The sequence below is a fragment of the Schistocerca gregaria genome, chromosome 7 (assembly GCF_023897955.1).
Source record: "Schistocerca gregaria isolate iqSchGreg1 chromosome 7, iqSchGreg1.2, whole genome shotgun sequence".
Taxonomy (NCBI): domain Eukaryota; kingdom Metazoa; phylum Arthropoda; class Insecta; order Orthoptera; family Acrididae; genus Schistocerca; species Schistocerca gregaria.
The window spans coordinates 117,057,350-117,070,566 of NC_064926.1; the positions used below are offsets into that span (position 1 = coordinate 117,057,350).

General features: G+C 39.0%; 2 protein-coding genes across 5 annotated transcripts in view; one reads left to right on the forward strand and one right to left on the reverse strand.

The window, feature by feature from the left end:
• The window catches only part of LOC126281339 (gamma-butyrobetaine dioxygenase-like), a 74,729-nt gene extending 64,587 nt beyond the window's left edge, over positions 1-10,142 (reverse strand). The window contains exons 1-6 of the mRNA XM_049980224.1: positions 10,054-10,142; positions 6,564-6,678; positions 6,353-6,486; positions 5,841-6,022; positions 5,313-5,541; positions 5,005-5,193 (exon numbers count right to left, since the gene is read on the reverse strand). Coding sequence (XP_049836181.1) covers positions 5,005-5,193; positions 5,313-5,541; positions 5,841-6,022; positions 6,353-6,486; positions 6,564-6,654 — 825 coding nt within the window. The 5' untranslated portion in view covers positions 6,655-6,678; positions 10,054-10,142. The remainder of the gene's footprint in view (positions 1-5,004; positions 5,194-5,312; positions 5,542-5,840; positions 6,023-6,352; positions 6,487-6,563; positions 6,679-10,053) is intronic.
• Positions 10,077-13,217, forward strand: part of LOC126281338 (peptidyl-prolyl cis-trans isomerase FKBP4-like) — a 126,066-nt gene continuing 122,925 nt past the window's right edge. The window contains exons 1-2 of one of the 4 annotated variants that reach the window (XM_049980223.1): positions 10,077-10,468; positions 10,752-10,997. In XM_049980223.1, the coding sequence (XP_049836180.1) occupies positions 10,381-10,468; positions 10,752-10,997 (334 nt within the window). In that variant the 5' untranslated portion in view covers positions 10,077-10,380. Of the gene's footprint in view, positions 10,565-10,751; positions 10,998-13,217 lie in introns of all 4 variants that reach the window. The other 3 variants (XM_049980222.1, XM_049980220.1, XM_049980221.1) reach the window with 3 other exon arrangements.

Consider the following 13,217-nt stretch of genomic DNA (forward strand, 5'->3'; position numbering starts at 1 on the left):
GACCACCAGCAAGAGATGATGTACTACACTTCATCGTTTGTCATCTGCCCTGATGCCACCCACTCCTATCAGGCGCCCTCCCGCCCTCCCCATGGGCACCACAAAGCCGCAGCAAAGGCCACTTGGCAGGATGGCCATTGCCGGGAGTCCCGTCGCCCCAGGGTGATGGGCATCTACTCCTCGGCATAGGTGGGGAGTTAATGGCGCAGGCATCAGCAGAGTGATCCGTGTGTGAGGTGGGAGGAGGAGATTAGTGTTTAACGTCCCGTCGACAACGAGGTCATTAGAGACAGAGCGCAGGCTCCGATGAGGGAAGGGTGAGGGAAGGAAATCGGCCGTGCCCTTTCAAAGGAACCATCCCGGCATTTGACTGAAGCGATTTAGGGAAATCACGGAAAACCTAAATCAGGATGGCCAGAGATGGGATTGAACTGTTGTCCTCCCAAATGCGACTCCAGTGTGCTAACCACTGTGCCACCTCGCTCAGTGATGATCCGTGTGTGGTCAGGGGGCTAAAACCAACAGGGTACATGGCGACCCCACCAAAACAGACTGGCTACCGTGCTAGATATTAGGTGCAACCAAGCAAACAAGTGTATTATCATTATCAGCATAGAAAATGATACAGCACAGTTGATGAAAAAATACACACCCAGGAGGGTGACCTTGTCCAACAGTTGGAGAATGAGCAGAGGTGCAGATCCACGAAGGATGTGATAGGGCTCAGCGCATGATGGACACAATGAACCATGTAAGGCGCCCTTCCTAAATTGGTTCACTCTTTGGGAAAATTTTGAAAAATGGAGGTCAAACCCTACAGGGGACCATCACATAAAGGCCGAAATGTGTAAGACTCCTTTTAATCGCCTCTTACGACAGGCAGGAATACCTCATATATATATATATATATATATATATATATATATATATATATTAAAAACAAAGATTCCAAGACTTACCAAGCGGGAAAGCGCCGATAGACAGGCACAATAAAATACACACACAAAAGACTTACCAAGCGGGAAAGCGCCGGTAGACAGGCACAATAAAATAAAACACACACACACACACACACACACACACACACGCGCGCGCGCGCGCGCCACCTCCGGAAAGGCAACTCACTCACCCTCCACAACCTTTCCAACAAACCTCAACCGCCTCTCATTGCACACAGACCCAGTCTCTCCCATCTACTCAATCTCCCACTTCCAGCTCCACTCCCCCCCAACACCTCAAAATTCTACTCAACACAATCTGGAACCACAACACCCCAACTCAGTACTTAACCTCCTAAGGTAAGTCTTTCCGCTCCCGGGATTGGAATGACTCCTTACCCTCTCCCTTAAAACCCACATCCTTTCATCTTTCCTTTTCCTTCCCTCTTTCCTGACAAAGCAGCCGCCGGTTGCGAAAGCTCGAAATTTTGTTTGTCTGTGTTTATGTGTTATTTTATTGTGCCTGTCTACCGGCGCTTTCCCGCTTGGTAAGTCTTGGAATCTTTGTTTTTAATATATTTTTCCCATGTGGAAGTTTCTTTCTATTTTATTAAATAGAAAGAAACTTCCACATGGGAAAAATATACCAAAAACAAAGATTCCAAGACCCACCAAGCAGGAAAGTGCCGGTAGACAGGAACAATAAAAAAAAACACACACAAAATTTCGAGCTTTCACAACCGGCGGTTGATTCGTCAGGAAAGAGGGAAGGAGAAGGAAATATGTAAGGATGTGGGTTTTAAGGGAGAGGGTAAGGGGTCATTCCAATCCCGGGAGCAGAAAGACTTACCTTAGGGTGAAAAAAGGACAGGTGTACACTCGCACACAAACACACACACACACACACACACACACACACAGACACAGGCAGACATTTGTAAAGGCAAAGAGTTCGGGCAGAGATGTCAGTCGAGGCGGAAGTACAGAGGCAAAGTGTGTGTGTGTGTGTGTGTGTCTGTGTGTGTGTGTGTGTGTGTGTGTGTGTGTGTAGCATGAATGATGACAGGTGTGTTTCAATCACAGGAGGTGGTCTGGAAATGTTGTGAAACTGGGACTGGGCACCTCTCAAAGATAGACATAAATTATTACGTTGAAACCTACTTGTAAAAATTTGATATCAAGTATGACACAAAAATTCTGGACGTATTCTTCATCCCCCTAAATATCATTGGCGTAGACAGCAGGCTAATTACAGCACCTGTTCTTCATGTGCTTTGTACACCACTGGAAGGAGAAGAAATCCTAACATGCTGTACAGGACTAAGCACTCTCTGCCATGTGTGCATCTACCACTGGCTTGCTGCAGAATTCTTTAACATATTCTCAGTTCAAATATAATAAATTTCGTTGAGAAAGCACAACTTTTATCAATGACTTGGCACGGTTTCAGAAAGCATCACTCGTGCAAACCTCAGCTGCCCTTTTCTCACATGACATACTATGACATAAGAATGAAGGTCAAGAGGAAGGTTCAATATTCCTAGGCTTCCAAAAAGCATTTGACATCCAGCCGCATTGTAGACTGTTAACAAAGGACTAGGTTCCCAGGTATTTCCAGGCATCTGAGTGGCTCAAAGATTAAGTAACAGACTCCAGTATGTTATCCTTGATGGCGAGTTTTCAACTGGGATGAGGGTATTGTCTAGAGTGCCCAAGGGAAATGTGATGAGACTCGGTCATTTTCTCTGTACATAAATAATCTGGTAGACAGGGTGAGCAGCAATCTGCGGCTGTTTGCTGGTGATGCTGTAGTGTATGGAAAGTTGTCATCATTGAGGGAGCGTAGGGACGATACAAGATGACTTGGAAAAAAATTTTAATTGATGTGATGAATGACATATCTCTAGATGTATGATAATCTAAGTTATTGTCGACTAGTAGAAAACAAACCAGTAATGTCAAATGCAGCCTCAGTAGTGTACTGCCTGACACAATCAGCCTCAGTAGTGTACTGCCTGACACAATCATGTCGATCAAATATCTATGTGTAACTTTGTAAAGCAATATGCAATAGAAGGAACAGGTAAGGACACCCTCCCTCGAGCTGCGTGCGTGACTGCTTTGCAATTTTGGATATATTCCATATGACCAACAGCGAAACTGGTGAAAATGTACAATATAATTTGACGATACTCAATATTATATCCAAAGGAATCAGCATATGAGAACCACATAACATGGTAAGAGGATTGTGTGAAGTGTATTTCCATACTGGATATATTTTTAAATGGTGTCAACTGATTTCAAAATGAGATGTACTTTGAAATACAGTTACCATTCTTAAAGAGTCTGCAGCATGCAGTCTAGTGGTTAATGACACTGCCCCAAGGTCGCTCCTGGCCAAGTTGGACATTTCTTCTCTCAGGGACAGGGTGTTAATCGTTTCATCTCATCTTTCATCAACATAGCAAGTTGTTGCATCAAACAAAAAGACATGCAGCCAATTATGCAACACAACCATTTCCTCTCACTCTTAAAGGAGGAACTCTGCCACTGCTGCAACTCAGAAAGAAGACTCTTCAGTAGCATTGTTGATACTAGCAGAAGTTTGAATGTTTTTAGCTGATGTCAGCCGCACACTGCTCACAGCGTAAATCTTAAGAGATATCCCTACTTGTGGTATACTCCTTTCTGTTGGCACTAATGTATTGTTGCTTAATTATAGATTCATGCCATCTATGTTAAAGTGCCACTGTCAATATTTGTTATGATATTGTCACCCTGCAGTCTCTCAGCATTTTTTAGTGTGGTTGACTAATGCATTTCCATGGGTTCTACAGAATTGTTGTTTGCATTTTATGCACAGTATTTTGACGACCAACCCATCCATCTTTGTCAGGTGCTACAAGCTTTGCTGTTTCGTGTACTCCCTGCCTACATTTCGACGAGTCCCAGGCAGTGAGTATACATAGAAGAAAAACTTGTAGTACCTTAAGATATTGCCTGAGTCGGTCATCGAAATATTGTGTATGAAATGGAAATTATAAATTAGTAGAACACTCAAAAACATACCATTAATAATCTGTCTGCTTCAAATCCCCAGAAGAGTTTGTCGAATTGTTAAGACAGACATAAGTAGTCCTCTGGGTTATTTGGAAAGCAAGCTGTCCTATTGTATAATGTTGATTGTTCCCCACACTTTCCTTTGAATCTATTCATAGTGGTGCTATTAATCTAATTGTGGCAGCTGTCTCTTCTATGAAACTACCTGTAAGGCCCATTACAGGCCTCCTTCACCAATGCACATCACTAAACTATGTCCTCAGCCATACACAACTGACATCACAACGCTAACTTTATTACAGTGTGAATGTCTTCATATGTATATAAGTTACTGGACTAAATTTTACAAAGGGCCTCCCACATGTTATACTTTCCACAATTTTGTCAAAGTGTCAAGTTGGGTCATCCAATGGGAGGGCAGTTCAAATGTTCAAATGTGTGTGAATTCCTCAGGGACCAAACTGCTGATGTCATCAGTCCCTAGACTTACAGACTACTTCAACTACCTTAAGCTAACTTATAACTTATGCTAAGAACAACACACACACACACACACACACACACACACACACACACACACACACACACTCATGGGAGGACTCAAACCACCAGCGGGAAAGGCCTCACAATCCGTGGCATGGCGCGAAGACAGTATGAGGCTGCAAATAATAAGGTTTTAACCAGACAATACCTACATACCGGAAAGTACACTATGTTATTTCACTCAGTGTGAACTGTTTGCACACTGCCTGTTGCTGCTTTACAGTGCCAATTCTTTTTTTCCGCAACTGAAAATGCATTACATTTTCACTACGTCACTACCTACTGTGTTCAACAGTTGCTCTGCCATGTATACCACTCACGACTGTTCACAATAACTGCCGCCCACAAATAATTCGAGATGGGTTCGTCAACAATGTTCAGTCAAATTTTACCAAAAAATGTACTGTATCTTCTTCAAATGACAATAGAAAAATATAATTATCTTGTGTAGTATGCTTACTTTCAGACAGTGTAATAACTGCATTCCAGGGCTCTTCTCTCTATAGTTCATGTCAGTGTGATGGTGCAGGTACAAGCCACTGAATGCAGGATGAGCATGAGGGTCAGGCTCGTTGACTACATCGAAGGTCAGGCCATACTGTGTCTCTTTCACATATGCAAATCGTTTCACAAGTTCAACTAGCTGGCCCTGGAAAGAGAATTTTGTTTACTGAAGCACCAACCTTTAATCAGATTTGAGTTTCTGTTTCAAGTAGTCCAAACTGCTTCAATATAATTTCAAGTTTATTGAGAATAAAAAAAATGTACCTGCACTGGTGGTACATTTCTCATTAAAGCTATTCCATATTTGTAAAACATTTCAAGCCACGAACGCAGTCCTTCTTCACTGCTGACTACTTCATTGTATGAAATTTCAGGCAAATTTTTCCATATTTCTGTTCTGTCCCACAAGACTAATGGAGGGCGTGAAATGTGGTGACCATCAGATTCAGATTCAAAGGTTTCATGTATGAAACTCTGCCCATAACGGTATAACCTATAAAACAGAGTTACATAGTAACTATGTAAATCATTACAGAAGCCATAAAATTAAGGCCAGTACTCTCTAAACTTACTGCTCATGGAATCATTTCCTGAAAACAAGCCACAGATTGAAACAACAGAACACAGCAGTACCATTAAAGGTAGCAAACATTTCTTTTTCCATCAAAATTTGTGTCTGTAATGTAACATTACCTGTAATAACACTTTACAAGTTGGTAAAGAAAATAATAATTCCCTTGATTCAACGTAAAATAAAACCAAGGGATATTGTCAACATGGAGCAATGCATACCAACTATAATCATATGTTGAAATGTGGTCTTGCCCTTTTTCCTGCCAGGATATGACCAGGTTTCCAGAGTCTGTGACTGTCAAAGACTTGGGCTTAATACCCACATCCAACGAGGGAGTGTCTAAAAGTTTCTGACGAGTCTCCTCGTGAACACAGAGAGGACACTTGCAGTTGTCTCTTAACTGAAACAAGAATTCACTCAATACCAATGTTTACAGCATTTCTCAAACTACTATTCTGAAATTTGCTGAAATTGTAAAGAAGTTACACGACAATTGTCGGATTTCTCACATTCTAGCACACATTTGAGAAATGCTGATTTTGACACTTTCTCCTGCTTACATTTTAAACAAAACACACCTTTTACAGAAAAATCTTGATGTTATTGATGATAATTATAGCCTATCTGAGAAAAAAAGTTTAAGGTGATGAGCCTAACAACCAATAGAAACTCACACTTGACTTCATGAACAGCAGATGACGAAGGAGGGGAAAATTAAAAACGAACTTACCCATATAGTTTTGAAGTCAGCTGTTTTGTGGTTATCAAACAATACTTTTATTGTCTGGTGACCTGATGGGAAAGCAGTTTTTACAACTGGATTTCTCTGCTGGTAGTTTTCTGCACTTGGAAGGACTCCCCTCACTATTTTAAAAGATCCCACATTAGTTCAAATTATTAAAACTGAGAACACTCAATAAAGAATTAGTCTTCTTGCTTACATCTAAATGTCCCACTGCTGATGAAACGAGTGTGAAAGCTGGTAACAAAGCAGGATTGCCTTAGAACACTAAACAGACTTCTACCAGCCATATCTTACAGAAGACAGAGGATCAGCTGAAACAGAAAAGGTCTTACATAACGTTTGATTAATGCTCTGAAAATTTATTATTATTATTATTATTATTATTATTATTATTAAAAACAATTAAATGTTTAGTAACTGTATGCTTTCCATAAGTCACATAGAAGCAGAAGCAGGAGCAATGTTGCTGGTAGTAGTAATGCTGTATTTATTTGTCCTCTCATTTTGTACAGAGTCAGTGGACACCCAAAACTATACAGGAGGATACAAGCTGATATAAACTACAGAAACACACGATATGGAAAATACGGAACACTAGCTGCATACATGTTCTATAATTGGAATATATTTATTCTTTTGTAGTTAACTATCCAATGTAAAGTTTGATGCAGGCCAGACTTTATATAGACCAGTTGTGGCATGAGCAAGTACTACAGTAGGGAAAATTGGCACAATCACTATGATTGCTACTGGTTGTGGTGAATGACTGGCAAGAATGCTCCTGAAACTTTTCATGATATTAGCACACATGTAATGGTAATGGATGGGTTTACTCCAAAGTAGCACTAATGATAATGTTTGTAATGAAGCATTATACCAATCAATTTGTAATGAGAGTGCTGATTGAATGATTGCAGAACAATTTTCAGAAGCAGTTACCAACTTCTGAAACTTGTTCTGGAGTTCTGCACAGTGAAGCAGACATCACAGAGTGAAAAATATGCTGGAAGTTACAAATTGAGAGGATGAGAAACTATAATACGGTATAACAGAATTGAAAGTAGCAAATACAGTAGACCTAAATGGGACAAATCCTACATTCAGATTGGAATATTTCGCATGCGGGTAGGTTATTCACCACTGGTGGTGGCATATTTATTGCAGTAAACAATTCAATAATATCTAGCAAAGTTAATTCTAAATGTGAATTAATTTGAGTGAAGTTTAGCATCAAAGGCTGATAAAAATGGTAACTGGATGCTTTTACAGACCATCAGAGTCAGGAGCTAAAGTGGCGGAGTGCTTCAGAGAGAACTTTTAGAATATCATTACTAATTTATCCGTTCATGCTATTGTAATTGAGGGTGAAATCAACTTGCCAAGTACACACTGGAAGAGTTATGCTATCAAAAACTGGTGCCAGAGACTAGGATTCGTGTGACATTATTCTGACTCTCTTCTCCGAAAATTACTTTAAACAGATCATTAGAGAACCAACTCATAAAGGTAACACCATAGACCACCTAGCGACTAACAGACCTTAAATTATCAAATTAGTTAATGTAGAAGAAGGTATCAGTGATCATAAGGCTACACTAGCAACTATGACCAGGAGTTTTGCAGAATATCTGAGTAGTCAGCATCAAATATTCAAGGCTGAGGACAAATGGAAAAAAATTCAAAAGCATCATTCAATATGCCTTAGAAAAGTATGTTTCGAGCAAAGACAAAAGATATGGGAAACACCCACCACGGTTTAATGGCCATGTTAGAAAACAGGTATATAAACAAAGAGAGCTTCATCGCAGATTGAACAGAAGCCAAATCTAGCTGATGAACCAAAGCTGAATGAAGGAAAAATGAGTGTAAGGAGAGCAATGAGAGAAGTTTTTGATGACTGAAAGTAAAATTTTGTCAATTGACCTGAGTGAAAACCCTATGATGTTTTGGTCTGAAGTGAAATCAGTATGTGGTTCAAAATCCTCTACTCATTCATGCATACTGCCACCAAAATTGAAGATAACACAGAAGGCTGAAATACTGAATTTGGTCTCCTGAAATTGTTTCTCCGTGGAAAACCATAACACAACCTCTCCTTCCAATCACCTTACAAATGCCCAAATGCTGAGATAACTGATTGTGGAATAGAAGAGCAACTACAATATCTTTAGCACAAAAATGGGTGCACAATGCTGCAACTAACACTTCTGATTACTTACCAGTGATATAAAATGTCTAACACCAAAGCAAAATTTGAAAAAGAAAGAAAGAGAGAGAGAGAGGGTGGGGGGGGGGGGGGTTGCTTTAGCTTGACAGTGACATGGAAAAGTGAAATGGAAGGGGATGAGCAGTGGGTTAGTGGAGACTGAGGCCACGAGAATCACGGGAGCCAAGGATGTGTTGCAAGGATAACTCCCACATGTCTAGTTCCAAAACCCGATGCTAGGGGAAAGGATACAGATGGCACTATCATTCCCACCTTTCCTAAAGTGGTTTTCTGTTACCGATCCAAACGACACAACACACTGGTCCATCCCTAAGCCATTAGTGCTCTCAAACCCCTGCAAATCCATTTGAAAGGAACAGGTGCAAGATTTGACCTATTCACCCACCTGGCACATCCTACTCTAGTCCTGTTAGAGGCAAGACTACCTATGAAAACAGCTATGCCACATACCAACTACACTGCATCTTCTGCACAGCTGGTCATTACATAGAATGATACTGATGCTCCTTTCTCTTTCTTTCTTCTTTCCTTTTTTTTTTTTTTTTTTAAAAAAAAAAGTGCCTAGGATAGACATGGTCCTACAAAGTGAGGCTGACATAGTGTAACATAGAGAAGACTAGAGAGTGCAGGGTGTACATTGCAAAAGTGAAATGGTTAAAGATTAAAATTGTGAAGATGAGTAATTTCACTTGGACACAAAAGTGTGATTATTCATGCCTTTTATCTCATTCAGCTTATGTTAGGGACAGCTTGGATTTGATGCAGAGTACTCTTCTATGATTGATTAATTTTTGACTGCATTAGATATGATTTACATTTCATGTATACATGCAACTGAAATTGTGTATGTCCTGGCTACATCTATAGAGGAATAACACAAAGATAAAATATTTTATTTGAAATATTCGACAATAACAGCACGAGTAGTTCGGTGCAGCTTTAATGGCTTTTTTGAAAGTGTTGGTTTTTCCCCTCACAGTATAATGTAATATAAGGAGAGAGGATATCGGTTTCAGTCGATTAGAACTAGTCATAATTTGCTGTCAGTTTACTTTACAAAAGTAGCCACATCCCTGAAGGCTCGACTTTATGATGAGATGGGCGGATCACAAAGTGGGAATGATGAATAAAAGGCATGATCTACACGATCTCGGCTCGTAAAGCGCAACAATTCCAGAGAGGTAATAAAAAATTAACTACACGACAATTTATGGTTTGTTGCTTACTACGAGAACTTAAAGCTCTTAAATTCTAGTGGCCTGCATCCACATTAAACCTAATAATTCAGAAATTATTTATCAACATCACAGAAAAAAAATGCTCTTCTGATAGCATTTCAGGAATAATATTTCTCGAGCGAACAGCTGTTCTGTGACAGACAGTTACCGGTATCCGAATTACATTCACATAATTCTAAATTTTATGATCGTAATAAGTAATGAGTTCCTGTACACATTACCCGAAAAACAATTTTCAGATCGTGTAGCTCAGTGTTAACGCAAGCGCATAGCTCAACTTCAGTTACAGTTATCATTCACCGTCAGCCGGTAAACAACGATTAGACAGTTCGTCAGGGTCCCAACCTACGCCGGGTCACTGCTAGCTGCTACCCAACTGCCGAACATAACAAAAATTAACGTTTCCTTCGCGAAAATAATCGGAGAGGCAGATTTAACTGTTGTTAATAATAATAAATCTATTTAAAGTCATAAATAATTTAATTGTGAAAGTCTAAATGATAAGAAAGCGTTGTAATCAACAGTTAACGATTTGTTTTGAACCGTGAATGGTTGGCATCGTTTGTCGCGAAAATTCTGGAAACAGAAACAGTGTACCAGAGCTCAGTATCGCAAGACGCAGAAAGTTCGAAGCACGTAAGGCGATATTACGCCTTGGCTGGCTCATTTATTAATTCATCGGGACTATTTCGCTTTGTTATTACGCAAGTTTGAGAAGTTAAAGTACCTGAAGTAAGGATTTGTTTTGATTTCGTTGTAACAAGCATTTGTTTTGGAATAGTGTTCGTTGTGTGTACCTTACAGTTGATTATTATTTTGCCGGTGAAGAAAAATAATTTGTTTCGTTGTTCATCAAAACGAGTGTGTGGCCGATCATTGTGCAGCTAGTTTTTTGTGTGTAATGTATATTCTCTTGCAGCAATGACGGTTGAGGCAATGGAAACATCGGAGTGTAAACCGCATCTGCCAGGGCCGAACGCGGTTGATATATCACCAAAAAAAGACAATGGAATTCTGAAGGAAATTATTAAAGAAGGAACTGGTTCTGAAACACCAGCTCCTGGAAGTAAAGTTTTTGTGCACTATATTGGCACTTTAACCGATGGAACTAAGTTCGATTCAAGCAGGGACAGAGGAGAACCTTTTGACTTCCAGTTGGGGAAAGGTAGGATGACTTTTGAGTAGCAGTCACAATAGCGTACATTAACATTGAGTAACCCAGTAATAGTTATTGCTTTGCAAAACTAGAGAAACTTTGCAGGATATTTCACTTTTCATGCTTTATGTACGGTAGTTCATTATTTGCAAATTAACAATAGTTACGTAAGCACTGAACAATATTTTGTGTGGGGCAGTTGGTGCTCCCCAATCTTCCGAAAACGATACTTCATGGCATTAGTAGGCTCATGACTAAAATTTCTTCCCTGTAATTTTGTGTACCGATATTTGCATAATTTTGGAGTGGCCATTACTCTAGTGAACATAGACATAGCCTCATCTGTCTAATAGTAATCTTAGATACTATTTTGCAAAAACGCTTTTCAACCTAATCTAAATTTTGGACTAGATCAGTATGATACCACAATTAAGATTTTATATTTATTCTTTACCAAGTCACATTTCAACCCATCATAGACCTTGGGCTATTCTTACCATAACCAGGGTTTTTAAAAAAAGTCAAATTTTCACTGGTCTGTTCTGTGTCTTTGTGCATATGTGACCCCATGCACCATACCACCATTATCTCATAGAATGGTTTCATTATTTACTATTTCATGATTACAGCTCCAACTATAAAACTTTTCCATTACAATTGACATTCATAGGCTAGAAAATTCTTCATTTTAATGCTATTTGAGTGTTAACAAACCAGAACTGTTTGGTGGCACCATTCTCAATGAACTACTTTGATGGGTGCAGTCTCCATTTTTATAAGCTGTTCGGGTTCCTCATTCTTGTATTTGCTCAAAGGCTCACAACATTATAACACTGCTTAACATTAAAGTAGGAGCACATAAAGTGTGAGACATTTGAACCATCTCCAAGTCTAAGGTGGAGAGATCTCTCCAGGTCCTTTGTACAACAATTTTACAATATGTTGGTCTGGTCTTGTGTACACCATTTGGAAGCTCAGGCCTAAAACTGTTAGATGCCCGTGTAAGAATCAGATAGGCAACAGAAGCATGTCAACTGTACGGCCTTTAAAATGAAATACGTAAAAAGTAACTTTCAACTGTCAATAACAAAATCAATGACAAAAATAATTAATAATTATATATTTATTACTTGGTTATATATTGTTAAAATTGAGTGGATTAATAATTGGTTTGAAGGTAATATATGTTTAAAGTAAGCTATATAAATTATGTTTAATACAGTACAGAAGTACAGTGAATGCAACATATGGGGAATTTTGACTTATTTATAAGCAAATTTGTCTTTCAAAATTAAAATTTTTCCCAGTGACATAATTCCTTTCAGTGAATGAATCTGTTTTGTGTTTTATAGTTATAATATAAAATTTATTTAGTCTTTGTTTTATATCCTTTTTTCATTATTTAGTTTTATTGATTCCTGATTTTGCTATGTAATTTTTGTAATGTGGAGCCAAAAATAATTTTTAATAGTTGGTGGAAGATGAGTCAACTGTTAATTTTTTTACAAAGTTCAGCATCATTAGAGAGTATTGTAGGTGTCCTATATGTGGTACTAATATAAATAAAAACAAGTTTGGAATGAAGAGGACCACTCACAAAATATTAGAAATTTTGAGTTGTCAACAGGCACACATAAAATGAAGTGAAAACTTGATAGTTTTTGGAAGATATCCTTTGGTGTGTGTGGGTGGGGGGGGGGGGGGGGGTTTACCTCTGGTACCACTTAACACTTTTTTTGTGAGTGGTCTCCTTTACTCCTAAATTATTTGCATTCTTTCAGAACTTTCTTTACTGTATTTATGCTGTCTGGTCTTGATGTGAATTGCACAACAGCATTGTTACTACATGTGGAGATGTTGCCAAGATAATGTGGTGGTGGTGGTGGTCCATCAGGTGCGTTCCATGCTTTTAGCGAATTTGAACTTTATCTCATTATAATTGTGTTGAATAATATTCCTATTAAGATTCCTCAATCAGATACGCCGTCCTTGAAAAATATGTTTTTGTATGAACAATAATAGATTAGTTTTCTTTTTGTTGCGAGACATGTGGCAAATTTATTAAATGTAGGAGACCAACAGGGGCATGGGGTAATAGGCAGTGTAAGTTGATGAATCTCTTGCTGGTATGCTAACAGAAATGGTGCACATGCACATCTTTTCGTTTTTGGGACTGTTACTTCGAGTGGGGATTCTGCTGATACATATCAGGTGTTGACAACTGTAGAG